This window comes from Polyodon spathula, chromosome 18 (assembly GCF_017654505.1).
Source record: "Polyodon spathula isolate WHYD16114869_AA chromosome 18, ASM1765450v1, whole genome shotgun sequence".
Classification (NCBI taxonomy): domain Eukaryota; kingdom Metazoa; phylum Chordata; class Actinopteri; order Acipenseriformes; family Polyodontidae; genus Polyodon; species Polyodon spathula.
The window spans coordinates 32,603,992-32,622,864 of NC_054551.1; the positions used below are offsets into that span (position 1 = coordinate 32,603,992).

Below are 18,873 nucleotides of genomic sequence, written 5' to 3' on the forward strand. Positions count from 1 at the left end.
CAACAAGTCCCTGCGACTGTTATTTATCACACCAGCTGCTCTTGCCAACAGCTTTGCTGTGTAGATGACTAGGTTTACTCATGCTGCGTGCCTTAGCATAAACACTCAAGAACGCGACTGCTTAGTTATTCATTTTCAAGGTCTACATTGCTAAAACAGTGCCCCCATTCATTAATCTATTCAGAACGCGCTGAATCAGGTGCTGATATCTCTATTTATTTACTTTTTAATGTTTAGTGAATGGCTAAACCTTTAGGAGTAACAGTAGTAAACTAAACTGAAGTGTGGACACATTTCAACTAGACAGCCCTATTAGCTATACTCAGTGCTTGTAGGTAAAGTGTAGAGTGCTATTATTATTAGTCATTTAGCAGACGCTTTTATCCAAAGCGACTTACAGATACTAGGGGGTGAACTATGCATCAACAACTGCTGCTGCAGAGTCGCTTACAATAAGACATCGGTTTTACGTCTCATCTGGATGAAGCATAAGGAGGTTAAGTGACTTGCTCAGGGTCACAAACACACACACAGTGACTGAGGCAGGATTTGAACTGGGAACCTCTTGGTATCAAGCCCTTTGCTTTAATCACATTTAAACCCTAATAGTTGAGCCCAGGTCTGGTACCTACCTTCTTCTCCTCTCTGGTCTTCCTTGCCTCCTCGATCAGCTGCTTTTTCACCAGGAGCCCAGCCTTCACCATCTTAGCTAGCTGCTTCAAAGTCTATTGCTCCTTTTCCCCCAGCTCCCTGGCAAGCAAGCAGGGATCCGATCAGAGCCAGTCTACAACAGTTGTGCACACCTCGTCCTTGTGTAATGGATGCTGGCTTTTCAGAGAGCTAACTTTATTAAGTGTACTGCAACATTCTCCACCATATCATAGCTTCAAAACAAAGGCTCGCTAATGCATCAGGAACCTAATCACAGTTTTGCATCTCTGTTGTTTCATTAGCGGTACTGAACAGTCAGTTAATGACCGCCAATTGTGACGAAACCTGCTTAGGACTTTCTTTACAGAAACGTTTTAATAGTGCCCGAATGTGAGGGTCCTTCTGCAGTTTTCCCATGACTGCGCTACACATTTAACATGCTTTTTAATATGCGTTATCTCTCTCTGCTTTAGAATGCCCCGCAATAATTTATCATCCACGCAATAAGCTTTATTACACTTAATATGCTATTCTACACTGGGAAGCTGAACAAACTCAGATTATTCCATGTGCATGCAGTCAATTTCACGTTTTCACATTTCCAATGTCTCTAATTCTGCTGTTGGTGGGTGTGCTTGTTTTTGTGCTACTAACAATGTATGATACAAGGGTCCATAGTGTGAAGAAATTGATTCTGCGTCAGCGGAAACTGATGAAAATAAATTAAATATCAGTTCTTCTCTTTCTAAGTATACCCTTGTTCTGCATGTGCGACACAGTGCAGTATAGACTTTGTAACCTTATACGAACTGAACACTGTGTTCTGGCCCATTGTGGCTTTTGTTGGTTTTTAGAAATGTATTAGTCATTAAAAAAACAATCAGCAGTGACTATCACTATGAACGTTGGTAGCAGTCAAGTGTGTCAGTTTGGTAAATGACACTGTTGAAACACTAAGCAGAGCAGTGGAGTAGTGGGGGGGTGGGGGTGGGGGATGACGACAGTAAAGGTTACATTCTTGCACCCTGTGGCTCTGCGATAAACCATGAATGTCAGGGGAAAGAAAAAACTGTTCCGTTAAATTTTCTACTTTTTAAGGTTGGCCTAAAGGGTAACAAGAAAAATGAAGTGTCAACGTGCCCTGGTGGAACTCTGGAATATCATCTGGGTAAAGCTGTGGACTGCCAGACAGTGTGACCTAGTGGTTAGAGCAAAGGACCTAAACACAGGGCCTAGATATTTAGCAAGAAACAATCTGGGTATAGGTGGATACAGATAAAATAACGGTGGGAGTTGTTTATTGCTAGTTTGTACTGGTGCAAAACAGAACAGAAATCAGGCCACCAGGAAACAAGCGTCCCCTGCACCATTTTACTTGAATGCCAAGGCTAATACTCACTTGCATGTATTTGCACAAACAGTACCACTGGTGTACTTATCTGTAGCATCACAGCAGTCTGGAAAAGAACAAAAAGGGAGAGTAAAAACTTGTAATTCTATAGATTTTTAGTCAATTTGTATATATTTTTCCCCTGCTAAAATTAATATATTCACAATACATTTACTGCAAGTTTGCACCACTTTTTTTGATAACAGTAAACAACCTGCTGATGCTACAAAACATGCTGACTCAGCATGGTGGTAAATGGTTTTTTTTTTCAATATGGCTTTACACCTGACTCACCACAGATGCCATCATTCACTGGTCTGTAGCCTGCATTGGTGCAGTGAAATTTCCCCATTTGGACAGGCAGATGTCCCTGTATAGTGAAGAAATACTTTTCTTTTTTTAATTAATAGTTAATCCTCACCCCTTTACTTAAGATTTTTATCAGCATTATTAAGGTTAATGCTCAACTACCTTCTCACTGATATGTGTTTAAGAAGAAAATCATATTGGGAATGACAATAGACAGGCAAGGGCCCATTCCCACTTGGCTCGCTCGGACGGTTCATTTTGATGTGGAGTGTGGTTCAGTTACTTTGAAAGCATATATGAATGCTCCAAACCAGCTCGGTCCTTTTCAGTTTAAATGAAAACTCAGTAGGTAGTCTCAGCTGGTATGGGGATACAAACTGAGTTTGGTTGGTTGATGGGAAAGCAAAATCAGACAGCAGCTAGAAAAAGACCTAAAACAGCAGTTAGAGAGAAGGATCTGCTATTTCATAAACGTGACACAGTGCATAGCTGCTGTATCAATCAGCTGGGGTCAGACATACATTTCTTACAAAGGCTTGTGAAACTGGTTTCACAGGCAATACCATATGGCACACTGATTAGGATGTTCTCTAAATAAGACAGCCACAACCTGTTAACATGATCGCAATTCACTCCTCTTCGCTAAAAGACATTTCACTCCTGAAAGAAATACAGCAAACTAATTATGTTGCCTGATGTATGGGTAGGGGACACCCTATATATTAAAGCCCCTGAAATATTACTGTTATTACACACAGCCTCCAACATGTGATGAACTAACTTAATAATCTACTACTGCAAGACAAAACAACCACAGATTAGCTTGTATTGCAATTCATCATTACTCAAGTCAAACTGCAGTTGCAGAGCCACTTCAGTGGTCTAGGCTGCCGACAGAGGGCAGCAAAACTGCAGTCTTAGTTTTTATTTTACAATAAACTTCACTCCAATCCTATTAAAAGTCCATAACTGAAAATATTTATTGATGATGCTTATGTGAGGATTATTTATTTTATATATTTTTTTACATTCTGTACACAATTAAAAACTAAAACTCAATGTATAATAGCATAACCCTTCCGATGGTGTCCCATTATGTGAAATTACAAGATGATGCATACAAATTCTTTTAAACTTAACATTTTATTCAAAACTTGAATGCTCAAACTGAAGACTTCTAAAGGTAAGATAAGTTACAGTAAATGTCAGCAAAAACTAAAGAGAAAAAACTGAAATATGTTGATTGCATAAGTATTCGGACCCGTCAACTCAATATTTGGTGGAAGCACCTTTGGCAGCAATTACAGCGGCAAGTCTTTTTGGGTCTGTCTCCACCAACTTTGCACACTGGCTTGGTGTAATTTGTGCCAATTCTTCTTGGCAGATTTGCTCGCTTAACGCTTACAACGTAACGCTTGGCATTTAGACCAAAAAGTTCCAATTTGGTCTTGTCTGACCACAATACCTTTTGCCACATTTTCGCAGGATAACTCAGGTGCTTTGTTGCAAACTCCATGCGGGCTTTGAGATGGCTTGTTTTTAGTAATGGCTTCCTTCTTGCCACCCTGCCATACAGGCTATTTCTGTGAAGTGTTCTGGATGTTACTGACTGATGCACATTTTCTCCCATCTCAGCCATTGAACTCTGTAGCTCTTTCAAAGTTGTCGTTGGCCTCACAGTGGCATCCCTCACCAGTTTCCTCCTTGCCCAGCTGCTCAGTTTGAAGGGACGGTCTGATCTAGGCAGTGTCTGGGTGGTACAATGTACTTTCCATTTCTTGATGATATTCAGAGACAGAGACTTTGATATTTTTTTTCTACCCTTCTCCTGCTCTGTGCCTCTCTATCACATTATCCCTGACTTGCTTTGAAAGCTCCTTGGTCTTCACGGTTGATTCTTTGCTTGAAATTCACTACCTGACCAATGAACCTCACAGAGACAGGTGTTTTTGTTCTGAAATCATGAGAACCACTAATATTGCACACAGATAGAGGCATTTCAACTAATTGTGTGGCTTATTAAGGTCATTTTGTGCACCTGCATTAATTTAGGTTTGCCTCAGCAAAGGGTCTGAATACTTATGCAATCATGACGTTTCCATTTTTATTTCATATTAATTATCTATTTACTTCTTTCTTTTTATTTTTGCTTTGAATGTGTGGAGTAGGTTGTGTATATAACACATAATAATTCCTATTTCAAAGTGTCATGACTGCAAGCTTTAAAGCAACAAAATGTGAAAACTGTGTGAGGGTCTGAATACTTTTGCAAGGCACTATATATATACTGTGCAAAAGTTTTAGGCAGGTGTGAAAGAATGCTGTAAAGTAAGAATGCTTAATGTAGAAGAATTTATGCTGTTTTGAAGGCAAAGGGTGGTCACATCAAATATGGATTTGGTGTAGATTTTTCTTCTGTTCACTCACTTTGCATTTAGTCAATTGATAAATATAATCTATTAACATGTCTATTTTTGAAAGCATTCTTACTTTACAGCATTTTTTCACACCTGCCTAAAACTTTTGCACAGTAAAATATATATATATATATATATATATATATATATATATATATATATATATATATATATATATATATAAACCTTTTTAATTAAAGCCAGTATTAATAAGTACTGACCTGGTTCATCTGACCCGTCACTGCAGTCACAATAGTCACCATTCACTCTCCCGAAGGGGATGGTCTTTGATTTGTCCTGGCAAGTAAATGGCTCTGCCGCTCTGAAGACAGATATAGAGCATAATATGTCAAAGTCAGAAAACCCAGTCAGAAAAGTGACACTAAGGGTTTTGGCTAAAATAACTAAATTACTTTAAAATGTCGTTAATGTCTTGTCTTTCAACTGTGCCATTCTTTGCTTGAAGAAACTGATCTTTCGTGTTCCTAATCTCTCGGGCTAAAAACGGCTTCTGTGTCGTTAGCTTAGCACACTAAAAATGATGATTAGACTACGGTTAGCAGTGTTACAGTATGTGATGGAAAATATTATGTAATAGTAGTACAGAAGTCGTACTAGTGGTATAATTATTATTAATTTGACATTTTGTAAATATTTATAAATAGCATTAACAAAAACCGGTTCTGATGAAAAGCATCGCTCCTCCCGTCCAAACTGCACTAGCTGACCCCCTAACGACGTGTAACTTCCATTGTCAAACAGTTTGGGCTCAAACTCATGTAAATGAAAAATCATTTTCCAGAACATACTGAAACTGTGTAATGCCACGGACACAAATCTGACGCTTTTCAAACCATTTTGCGAAGGACCTGATAAGCGTGTTTCGTGAAAGGCACTGCCACTCAATGTTATGTTTCGTGAAAGGCAATGTCACTCAGTTTTATAACTGTCTTTATTTATTCCCGTACACACATGGTTAAAAGCTAGACTCACTTGATAAAGCGACACCTCTGGGTCTCTGCACCTCAAATGCAGAGCTCATGACAATGAAACACAAAAATGAACTCAATTTCAGCGAAGTTTCTAACTGCTTGATTGCTGATGACATTTCAGGACACGCCCTTCGCACAGTACGAGTATTAACTGCGGCTTTCCGGGTTTCAGGGAGGCTATGGCTGATTGGTTTGAATGATGTCCAAAGCTGATTAGGAAGCCTTCTGATTGGTTATTGTAAGCCACTCGCTCCCTAAACTACAAAGACAACAACCAATCACACGAGCAGCTGCTGGTTGAGGAAATTCAATAATTGGACAATGTTAAGGTTCTGCGACAGTTTTTAACCTGTGAGTGTACGTTACATTACTACGTTACATTACTACGTTACATTACTACGTTGCTCGTTTGCGTTTTAGATAATTCTGTAGTACTTCTAGACCCTAAACGTAATGCAATGATAAATACCTGCTGTTTCACGCTGTGTAGACGACGCTTGCGGACAGGTCAATGACATTTTCCTGTCTAGATGGCAGGGCTTTTTTGTTGTAAAAAAGTGATTACATTTTAACCGTGAAGAGTCTTAAAATGGATTTCTAAATAAAGACTGTGTAGCTGTCATCGAGCCATTTAAAACACGTTCGCAATTCAGTTCAATTCAAATGTGCTTTATTGGCATGACACTCTGGTGCTGCCGAAGCTTTTAAAATATTAATTCAACAACTAAAGAAACGGATACTAAGTGTAGACAGATTCCTCACACGCCATTACACCTAAAAACAACTCGTGTTTTTACAAAAATCCCCACAAGAGGGCGCTCAACTCCGTGCGATAGACACTTCATTTTGGAACATACTTTAGTACACATTTATACAGGAGGTTTACATACTGGTAAGCATAACAAAATAAGTATATTAAAGTATATTAAAATACATATATCATATTTTTAGTTCACTTGTAAAATTAATTATTAATCATGTATATAGTATATATATAGTATACATTTTATATTATATATATATATATATATAGATAGAGAGATATATATAGATAGATAGATAGATAGATAGATAGATAGATAGATAGATAGATCCTAGCGCTCTAAAGAAAGTTATATTATAAAGACGTGTCTTCGAACGAATTGATTTTGCAAAGCCACAGACTGTCCAAAAACATTGCACGTGTCCAAGTTAGAATAAAGAGAACATATATTGATGTGATCTACAAAAAGAGTCCAAGCTCTATGCAAAAAAAGCATCAGCCCTTAAGTAAAACTGACACTGACAAGACACAGTTGGGAAAAACCAACCCCCAACACAAACATTATTTTTCTGCAATAGAAACAGTAAAAGTATTGTAACCACGTATACTTTATCTTACAATCTAGGTCTGCATTGAAATGTTGCACAATAAATACTGTATGAAGCACAGTTATCTGTTTATCATTGTAACGCGTTTATTTCTGTAAGAATGGGGTGACTTCGAAGAAATACCTCCTTACCATTAGTCGTTTTATTGTGTTTATTTTTTCCTTATTGTCATTCTCTGTCTGGTATTGACCTATTTTGCAACAGTTTATCCGACAAGGTACACAATTAGATTAACATTATGTTTTACTATAAAACTGCTTGGAGAAATCCTGCTTTCTGATTGGTTAGCTGCGTTCTCTCATTATACGTTATTCCCTTTCAACGCAGACGCATTACCAAAAAGCCTTGAACTGAAATTCATACACCATTATTCTATAACGTTTAGTAATCAGTAATTTAAAAAAAGACAGACCCACAATAAAACGTTGGTCTTTTTAATGGAAACACTTTTGACGAACGGTATGATGATCAATTTCTCGAATCTGACAAAGTACCGGTGCCAGTAATTAACTTTACTTGAAAAGAAAAACGTCACAGGTCTGGTAGGTGACGTAATCACACACAGGGACGTAAAATCCGATATATACGCTCCTTGCAAAGGAGCCGGTAATTCTATGTTAACCCATCCCCGCCGTACCTTAATGCTTCAATCAATCTGTTGGTCGAGAGCCCAGAATTCTGTGATACCAGTTTCAGGAAAGATATTAATTCTTGATGTGTAGGTGTGGTATGGTTAGGCCTAAATGAAAGTGGGAGATCTGTGTTCTAAAAATATAATAATGATCTACATTGAAATATAATGATAACAATAATAATCTGCAAATTACAGAAAGAAACACACACACACACACACACACACACACATATATATATATATATATATATATATATATATATATATATATATCTATATATATATATATATATATATATATAGGGTCCGTTTACACAAATGTGACTTTTACAAATGTTTCCATAATAATAATAATAATAATAATAATAATAATAATAATAATAATAATAATAATAATAATAATAATAGGCTAACTATGGATACGTGTTGCGCCGTTGTATTTATTGTATATTAGTGGACTTGGTTTCTATTTGAGACTTTATGGTTTCTCGTGTCTTTCTCTGGAAAACGTATTTCGTTTGTTTCTGTAAAGAACCATGACTGTAACGTAGCGGCTCTTATAGTAAAGCTAACCTATAGACTACAGTATAGGGTCACATGGGTGTCTTAATTAAGTGCATGACCTTAAACTGCACCACAAGCCACCTGCAGACTTGTTATGTGTCCGATCACGTCATCTTCGGCAATCAGCTCTTCCGCTTCTGAGGCGACCTCATGACATGTTTCTGAACAGAGCTCTGCTGTGCAAAAAGAAAGAAAGAAAGAAAGAAATGATCAAACCTCATGTGTAGTGTAGATGCCTAAAGATGACTTGCAATGTGGGATTAATGCGTCACGAATGCACATGTGACGTGAACTCAAACGGCGGGTTGATTAGCACGTTAGTGGGTTCATGTATTTATCTGATAGCTCAGAATGTGTTGGTTTTCCCATTCAATAGATTTATAGTCTGGTCTTCATACGGCCACCACTGAAGTATTTCATAAATTACTCTACAATGACTACCAATACATATACATCCGGCTGTGCGTTTAATGTGTGCTTTTAATGTCAATGTAACTGTAAAAAAAAAAAAAAAAAAAAAAAAAAAACAGCTGAAATTCTGCAGTAAAAACACAGTCTTATTTCAGATGAGTCTTTGAATTGAGAGCCTCCTAGTTTATATAAACTCCAACCACCTCACAAGTACAAATCATAGTATTTGAAGAGGCATTCGTCAATTATTTTGTAAAAGTGTAAACCGTGATTGGTAAAGACACGCTGAAAGGGGGATTAGAGGATATGTCACAAAATCTTGACATACGGAATTCTTTTTAAATGATATGCATTAATATTAGCACGATACTCCTCAATTATCATCAACGTGTTCAGAGTATACATGTATACTATATAGATAGCGTCCAGTGTACAATATAGAATGAATTTGGATTGCAGAACGTCAAAAAAAAAGATCCAGCTAACTTTTCATGAGATAACATAAACATGACTCCTCATAAGTGGTATAACAGATTTGCACAAAGCCTTTACTGAGCCTAAAAGTTCAACTGCTTTCCATACAAGCTGGCCGTGTAGCGTTGCTATAAAATAAACAAAGTGAAGCGGCCTTGAAAGATCTCAAAAATCCTGCTAGAGGGAAACTAGAACTTCTGTCTGTTTGAAGATATGAAGACCTATCCTTGAGCAAACTTAACTGTGGAAAGAAAATAGTTTATTCAGATGACCAATGACCCTCTCCCGCCCTCCTTTCTGTCTTTATATACACACACACACACACACACACACACACACACACACACACACACCTAACACAGACCTATTTTTCAATTAAAGAGGAATTAGCCAACCCAATCAAATTAGCTCACCATTAAAGCCTTCTTTTATTAAATCTTTGCATTGTCATATTAAGTTTCACTGACACTTGGACCTGAAGGCTATACAAAAAGAAAACAAGGAGTTTAGAATTCGGCCAGATTGCTTGTAAATTCGACAAAACCCTTGTACAGAGCACCACTGCTTAGTTAGGCGTGTCTTATTATTACACCTGGGAGGATAACTTATAAAAGTAAACAGTAAAAAAGGGAAGGTAGATTGGTATTATTGCTAGCAATATAATTTATCTGCTGTACTCGGGAGGCGCAATAACGTGTACTGGTGTTAAATTCCCTCTGTTAAATGAACTATAGCCGAAGGCACACTGTCAATCTGAGACCCGTGTTTACACAGTTTGATGGAAGAAAGTAAACCGTCCAGCTGTGCCAGCCAAAGGGGTGGCAGGATTATGTCTCCCTGGCAACCTACTTCAGGAGCATTACAATCTTAATTCGAAAAATACAGTGAATTTGTTCATTGTCACCAGTGCGGTATCTTGGAGCTAAGCCAGCCTGCGGCGTTACTGTAAACCAGACAAATTAAATGTGTTATTTTAACCATTAATACGAGAAGTATTTAAGAAACAGCCTAATTTAAATGACTATGTCGCTTTTTTTAACATTTACTCGACTTCATTACGCGTTTATATTTAAGGTTTCAATTCTCAAAATGGAAAGCTGGTTTGGAATACATTCATTTTAGTAGGAAGCTGTTGAATTCTATAGACTTTCTGCAAAAAAAAGTAGACTTAAAAAAAAAAAAAAAAAAAAAAAAAGTATTTTTCCGTAAATTTAATTTTTAATTTTGACATGGGTTTTTCTGTTTTTTTGTTGTTTAATATTACTGTAACATAGGCTACTTTTTAAAAAAAAAGGATTTCCTTTGAATAATACGGAATAGGATTAATGTACAAATACTGTTTTATTAAAGTCAATTATAATGTAAATTTACTGTAAAATATGTTTTTTTTTTCCTATTTTAACAGGGCCCTAAATACCCAATATGCGAATTTGAGAGTATAACAGCCAACTAATTGTATTAATCAATCCTGGTGGAAATGTTCTTGTCGAAATGTCTGCCTTACACTATTTCAAAATGCAGCCTAGTCATTTATATGCTGTATTCAATATAGCACGTATTGATGCAAGATTACAAATGAGATACGGTAAAAAGAAAACAAATCGAATCGAAAATAAAAAGAAGATGCCAGATCCATCAACATTTTTTTCATAAATAAATATATTTGCATATATGGTTACCATGGAGTTTAAAATTTCAGTGTGCTTATTTTTTGTCAGTTATATTGTCAATTGTCAATATTTTTTACAAAATATATTGTACCAACATAATGGAGTGTATCTGTTGAAGTTTCTCTCAATTTATAACATTCTAACTGTTCTAAAGCACATATATCCATTGAAACCAAACGATGACGTGAACTTCAGAAAATAGTGTAATAGAACAAGAAATAAACAGAAAACGGAAGGTGGAGGGAAAAAACAAAAGGCGAAATTAATCTCATAAACTTCCTTTTTGAGGTGTAGGCTGGTTTTATCAAGTTTTTTACACTAAAATGTAATTAAACGCGGACATTTTCTCTAAATAATATATATATATATATATATATATATATATATATATATATATATATATATATAGTCTCACTTTTAACCCTTATACCTTATGAGGTGTTTCTTGGTTATTTTTAAAGATTAACGGTTTTACTGTAGCCTATACGTTTACAAAAAAACAAAAGATTAAGTGGCAAAAGCATTGTTAATATTACTGGGATGTTGCTATAATGCCAGGATCGCATTCTTGTCGAAACGGCAGGAGCGTTTTTGTTTATTCTAAATTTTAAGCAAGCTGTGAAAATCTGACGTAAATTGTGTAGGCCATAACCGGCATCTCTAAAGCATTATTCTTGTTTTACTGTTCTTCGTCTGAATTAGATGTAGGTGTTTATGTTTTAAATATTTTATAAAGGGATGATTACAATTTTAAAAAATATTATAGTCTTTTTATGTAAATATGTTCACAACATTGTGCGTTCAAGAATGTAACAACTAAATTTAGTGTCATTATATATATATATATATATATATATATATATATATATATATTATATATATATATAAATTACGAAAATGAGAAGTAATACTCTTTTGATTAAAAAAAAAAGTTTTTTTTCTTTACATTAAGAAATGTAATTTATTGTTACAAATATAAATTTTATGTAAATTATAGTAATAATAATATTGTATGAATGTTAATAATCATCATCATTGTTATAACAATATGAAAATATTTTTATTTTTATTTTTTAAATGGCATATAATAAGGTTATGCAGTTTGTGTAACTCGGGATATATTTATATTTGTTATAATGAATGTGCATATAATATTGATCCAATTTAACTTTGAAAACACGTCAATCAATGTATCACTAACTGATCGTTGTACTTATTGGCAATTGTTACTGTATACCTAATACTTAAAATATATTTATGTTGAGAATATATTCAACAATGGCATATAGTTTTCGTAGCTACGTAAGATAATTTGATATATATATATATATATAGATATATTATATATATATATAATATATATATCTAATATTATATATATATATATATATCAAATATAGATAGAATATATATATGTGTGTGTGTGTGTGTGAAATGCATATATATATATATATATATATATATATATATATATATATATATATATATATATATATATATATATCAAATGGGAAATATCCCTAACGATTGCACATAGTGTGTAGTTTTTCAGGAAAGTGTGAAAAAGGGATTTCTTAAGTGCAAAGGGTCATCAAAAATTGTTTTGTTTTCGAACCTCTAAAAATGATTACATTCTCATATGTAAAATAAGAATACAGTACTATGCAACATTTGCCAAAGCTATATAAAAACACAAGTATTTGTGTATTGCGTCTACACTTTCTGAACACGCCCGTGCCATGATGATGGACCCTATGGCAAAGCACTTACCCCAGAGCTAAGCGCGTTGATTTGGAACTTTGCAAGGTCGCCTAAGTAAACTGAACAGTGTAGTAAAACTTGCATAACACGTGTTTAATATATCAGTGTATATATAATTTATATATAATGTCTATTGACATTTCTTCTCTCGATTCAAAAAATTTGTTTTTGAACTAAATCCATTTAGAAAGCATACACGTTGTTTGTAGAAAATAACATTTATTTCTAAGAAATGCAACACATACTGTGACTGTACACAAAGCTGGCAACATTTATTCGGAAAGAAACGGTCTTCCCTCACACGAAAAGGGGCAGATTCACCAAACATGGAACCGAGTGCTGCTGCTGTAGAATTCAGGTAAATTACACTTACAAATATACTCTAATTCTCTAGACTTGGTATATACATATTTTCAATGTTCATTTAAAAGAATAAAACACCACCACAATTGTCTAAATTACAATAGTTTAACCTGTACCACCTTATGCAGAGGTGCATTGCAGGTCGCCCCTTTAACTCTCACAGGGAAACCATCTGCATCTTACATTAATAACTTAGTACATTATTTTGAGTGTTTCTGTATATTTTAAAGATTCAGACAACAAAAAAATGCAGAATTTTGGATGTATAACAAGGATAGTGACAACAGCTTTTACAAAACAAGAAAGAAAGAAACTGCACCTTAGAACGCTTGTACAATCAAGTTGAGTATGGCACTTTCGCCATGAAAGCCTGTGCTTGAATAAAAAGAGCAGACAATACGAGTCAAGAACCAAGCGAGATCATGTTACCTTGTTATATCCTATAATATCAAGGTCCCGCTTCAATAAAACTATTCAGATCTTTCATCAAATTGTCACTGAAAGACGCCACTGGCAGAAAGTCCCGCGTTGTGGCTTTTTTGGCAATCATGTATTCCTTATTTAATCAAGTCCTCTACTGCTGAGGAAGACATTAGTCATACACAGAAAAAAAACATACATTATTCTGCAACTGACATATGGGTGAGGTTATGAAAGCACGTACACGAGAATGGGCTCCAGTGTCTATTTTATATATAAAGGGGTTCTTGTGTAATATTTGAATGACCTCTTCTTGATAGATTTGGAGATGGGTAGAGGTCAGGGTTCATGGCTTGTCAGGGTTACTGTTCACCATGGGCCCATAAAGACCATTGCTGTAACCCTGCTCCTTGTGCAAGTTTGTTCTGTCCCTTATGAGGTCACTGAAGGCATAGTCCATGGGTGGCCGAAAGCCCAAAGTTGGCATGAGCCCAGCGGTTGAATAAGGTGTCATGAAGGCAAGCCCCCTGCTGTGCGCAGAGTAAGCCAGACGTAGCGGGTTAAGTCCCAAGTGGGTGCTGAGTGGGTATGTGGTTGGGTCTGCACCAAAGTGGGGGCCATTGGGCTGCAGAGGTGAAAAGGCTGACCTGCTGCTCAGAGTGCCTATCGCAGGCCCCATGGCTCCTGGAAGAACTGGCCTCGGGGTAGCGGCTGAGAGTGGCTGGACACTCTGAAGGGTCCGTTCTGCTGTCCAAGTGTTTTCGGGCGCCTTTGCCTGCCCGCTGTTGTTGAGGATCTGCTCAATTGCTTGGACCACGTCCTTACCGCATCCCTGCAGCACCAGTTCCAGAACGCTTCTCTTGTGAGTGGGGAACACTCTAGTTAGAATGTCTATGGCGTTCATCTGCTTCGACGATGCGGATGGAGGCAAAGGCTCTTGTTCATCCTTGTCCGTTTCGGAGCCCGAGTCGGAGCCCAGTGGGCTAATGGAGCCCGGGGTGACTTCACCATCTTTCACGGCTTTAGAGACAGGAGAACTGATGAAAGACTCCCCGTCTCCGTTCTCCGAGCTAGATCCATGACGCACTTCGGGGGATGAGGTGCCGGGGACGCTTCCTGTCACCGACTCCGTGTCTGTGGAAATCGACTTCCCCTGGCTCTGCTGAGGGGTCTCTGACCTTGACATCAGGTTCTTCGGAAAAAATTCGAATTTGTGCAGTTTTGAGTCTGTAATAAAAAAAAAACATAACAAAAACAAAAAAACATAAGCATTTGGAATGGGTTCTGCTATCATGATAGTTACGCACAGAACTAAACCAGCACTTTGCGTTTTCAAAAACCACAGAAAAAGGTTGACACCAAATATAAAGTACTGTACATGTATAGAACTGCTATATTATAAACGGTATAAATAAATATTTTTTAATGTATAATAGAAAATGATCGCCATCGTGCGTACAGAAGTAGCCTGCAGTTTGTAATGTGTTTAAAATAAAGGGATGGAAGGAAATCCCAAAACATCCAATGTACTTATATCTTAAATGCATACTGATTATTTTATAGAGAACCAAAACAGCAAGTATTTATAATACCGATGTGCATGTGATGCCAATGAAAACCACATAATATGGTATTCAATAACTAATTTGAGTAAATAGTCAATCCAAAAATAACGTAAGAATATTTTTTGCTAATTTCGTTTTGAAGAACAGATCTATTGTTTGCAATTGTATTACGTAAGTACCAAAGCAATATTACACTATGGTGCTTAACTTGTTATGTTAAAATATGGCGTGAAGTACAATCGTATTTATTTGACACACTGCAAGGTCCGCATACTATGAATCAAATAATACAACAACTATCTAAAAACACTGAGATCATACAGTACAGCAAAAGATAACATTATGGGGTAAAATTGAGGTAAATAAGTCGTTAAAACAACACACACACACACACACACACACAATGTTTGAATCGTATTAGAACTATGCCAGCTATCTTGATATGTTAGGCAATTAATAATTCGCATAAGGAAGTCGGGCCTATTTTGGAGTTTGGGATGATGTTGGACATCTAAACTGAGGAAATTACTGTCAACATTCATATCCATTCATATCCATTCATTCAGTTTTTAGCATTGCTCCTGTGTTTGCTATCCCAACATTATATGTGTAGCTCATGAAGCATGTTTTCACTAATTATAACAGGAACATCAATTTGTCCGTCCTTTATTACCAATACAACTAACCTGTTGGACAAATTATATATTATAAACACATATCGTATAATACCTAAAGCTAACAAAAGGGGCTTACCAGAGTTCGAGTCATTGCAGACAGACCCAAAGACTTCATAATTCTGCCGGGGCGGGATGATTCCGTTGGCAGCAGCCAGGGCGAGTCCTTCGGCAGTCCCGTAGAGAAGCTGCAGCTCTCTGGCTTCGTTTTCTTCCTGAGCCTGCTGTCTCCGGAGCGCTACCTGCGCTGCCATGACGCGCTGCCGCTCGGCGATCAGCGTGCACTTGGCGCACATGCAGTCTTTCCAGCGGCAGTAGCGCTTGTGGCCCTTCAGTGCAGACACCACCCCGTGGTTCCTGCAGCGGGCGCACTTGGGTGTCCGGGGGTACTTCTCCGTCGTCCGTAAGATGAGCGGGGGCCCCCTCAAGAAGGTACTGGCCATCGAAACGGGAATGGAGTTCGCGGCGCCGTCTCCAGCGCCCGGCAGTGCGTGGGAGCCGGACTGTGATGTAGGAATCTCTGCTCTCAGTTCCATGTCCCTTACTAGCTTTCTAAAAGTTACTATTGCGCTCTTTCAAGCTCTGTTTAATCAGGCACAAAAATGATAAACGATTACAAAGAAAAACTTCACAGATACATTTAGCTGCTCAATAACTGTTCAGGCCGGAATGACAAGACGTCTACACAGCCCTCTTTGATAGATCAATAATTTTACATTAGATTGTTTATAACAAATGCACTTTCTATATTTACAAATCTATGTAATAACACCAAAAAAAACTACCTCTCAGATTGATTCTCCTGCGTCTTTCTTTCCTTCTAAATGTACAAAGTTCCACAACTCCAGAAAGTCGCCTCTAGAGTAAACTGTAGCGAAAGAAATAGCTCGATATGGTTTGATTCTAAGGGGGAAAAAAATAACCCTCTCAATCAACTTTTTAAAAAACGAGTTTAAAAAACTAAACAAAAAATAAATAAATACAAACTCACTTGTTCGGTAAGATAAATACAGCGTGTCACTTTTAAAAGAGCACTTTGCTGTCGCTTTCCCCTGTGCCAAAGAGAAAAGATTAGAGTCCACGGGTTGCTGCAGAGAGCTTTGGGTCTTAGAAGACGTCTATAATAAACCAAAGCAGTCGAGCTCGTCTCCCCAAAGCTGCAGAAGTTGCCACTGGCACGAGGGTGAGACACTAACGAAGTCTCGAGGTGATTTTGCCACTAGATACAGATCTTCAATCACTCTCTCTTTCTTCCCCTCTCTATTGTTGCTCTATACGTTTTCATTAGACAAGTTTGACAACAATGTGGCTGCTTTCATTGGCCAAAGGGGGAAGGTTCAATCTGATTGGCTTGTCGATTTCTTTCAACTGTGTCCACCTGAGCCTTTCTCAAATAACAAGTGTTTAAAATCTAAAGGAGGTCTTGCAGCGAGAATATTATAGAAAACATAATACACATTGATTTTTTTTGTGACAAATTCCTGTTAAATTTAAATAAACACGTTGTACAACCATACATGTATTATTGCATTATCAAAAGGCCTAGTATTTTTGAACACGCGTTAACAAAACAGTGCCGTCTTCTTAAATTTAAAATTATGTGGTATTTTAAACTCTCGTGTTGTGCTTCAAATTGCCCTTTTGTTATTGATATGTGAAGGAAAAAAAAGTTTTTGAAGATAACTGGCCAAACTAAACATCACGTTGCTCTTTAGGTAATTATTCTAAATGCACAAGTTTTTTTTTTTTTTTTTTTTTTTTTACCAGATTACAAAAAGACCCTCTTTGGCTGTATATTCTTACTTATCCACAAAAAATGATTTTTAAATTTCAATTTCAGTTTTATGCATTTCAAAGCGATATCATCAATGTACCATTGTTCTGGATGACGTCACCTCTGTGTAAACCGTTCTGATGCAAGGTTAGGTAAGTGAATGCATTCATACTTTCATTAAACTAACCTGTCCATTGATAAAAAGAAAGATTCTTGTTTAAAGAAAGCGGTTTGATAAAGAATATTTACAGTTTTGCTAACTTTGCTCTAAAAACAAAGCTTAGGCGTTCTTGTCTACACCACGTTAATTGTTCAAGGGGTTGCCTGTTTATAGGGTTAGTTGTTAAAAAGCAAATTAACGTGATAGTTCTGAAAACATCTGTACCTTTTTTTTTTTTCCCCTTGTGATCAAGCGCGCTTTTAAGTTAGGAAGATCCCAGATCCTACAGTATGCAATTAATAAGAACCACTAATAAACACTCAGATTCCCTGCTAATTATCTTTAATTAGCTAAATAAGTGTCCTCGCACCTAGCTAATTAATTAATTAATGGTGCATAACACCCACACCTGCCTTCGACGCAACAGTAAAAACAATATTTGGAAGTCGAAACACGCTTGTTTTTCGTATATGTCGTACGTTGACGGAATTCGACCTATTTGATTTTTTATTTATTTTATTTTTTGGTGCTTGTCGATTTAGGTATCAAACGCAGGCTATAGCCTCCTTTTTCGATCTGTCACCGCGGTGCCGTGTCGTTCTTTCCGCATGAACAGCTATTCTGTCCTTTAAACAAATGTGGAGCCATGATGTGAAGAATTGGTTGGGCTCATTCGGTTTAACTACAGAGCGACGGGTATAAAGGGTTCAGATTAGCTCTAGTTAACAAACAAGCAACAGGTCATTAATAGACTCTTGCACTGGTTACCAGATTGGTCTCGAAACCTGCCTGAAATGTAATAATTACTCATGCCCATTTTTTCGTTCTATTTTTTCTAATGACGTTTTCGTGTACATTCTAGCTATAACAATAGGAATACCGGTTATTATTCGGATATTAATTATTTATGATCTGAGATTATTATGGTTTCATTTTGCTGAAGCAAAATACATTTTAGTGGAAGAAATATTTTAGAAATCGGCATGCGTGTTTTTGAATAGTAGTCTTGGAGATTTTATTTTATAAATCGCATGTTTAAATCTATATTATATTTTCCAGATTAAAACCAACGTTTAACTTCATTTTATTAATTTGATATTTTGGTTTTTGTTAACATTTTCCTCACAAAATAAATACATATATAATTAAAATAACTAAACCTTATTTTCCTAAATTACGTAGTTATGCGAGATATTTCATAAGAATGTTGGTATTTTGTAGTATAAACGAGACCTTGTACACCTACTGGTTTATAGAGAAAATGTTGCATTTG

The 18,873-nt window shown here is 36.5% G+C and overlaps 1 protein-coding gene and 1 long non-coding RNA gene across 4 annotated transcripts; both read right to left on the reverse strand.

Moving 5' to 3' along the window:
- Positions 1 to 637: 637 nt before the first annotated feature.
- LOC121330759 lies at positions 638 to 5,075 on the reverse strand. The gene is made up of 3 exons (XR_005951888.1): positions 4,989 to 5,075; positions 2,051 to 2,108; positions 638 to 750 (listed from the first exon to the last, which is right to left on the reverse strand). It is a non-coding gene; the product is annotated as an uncharacterized LOC121330759 (long non-coding RNA).
- Positions 5,076 to 12,879: 7,804 nt separating this feature from the next.
- On the reverse strand, positions 12,880 to 18,629 carry LOC121330552 (doublesex- and mab-3-related transcription factor A2-like). Of its 3 annotated transcripts, none has more exons than XM_041277147.1 (3): positions 16,658 to 18,629; positions 15,746 to 16,534; positions 12,880 to 14,654 (listed from the first exon to the last, which is right to left on the reverse strand). In XM_041277147.1, the coding sequence occupies exons 2-3, from the start codon at positions 16,200 to 16,202 to the stop codon at positions 13,774 to 13,776; spliced, it is 1,338 nt and encodes a 445-aa protein (XP_041133081.1). In that variant the 5' UTR covers positions 16,203 to 16,534; positions 16,658 to 18,629; the 3' UTR covers positions 12,880 to 13,773. The 3 variants fall into 3 exon arrangements, with proteins under 3 accessions (XP_041133081.1, XP_041133078.1, XP_041133080.1); XM_041277144.1 differs by having other exon boundaries at positions 15,746 to 16,569; XM_041277146.1 differs by having other exon boundaries at positions 15,746 to 16,248; positions 16,452 to 18,629.
- Between the last annotated feature and the right edge of the window lie 244 nt (positions 18,630 to 18,873).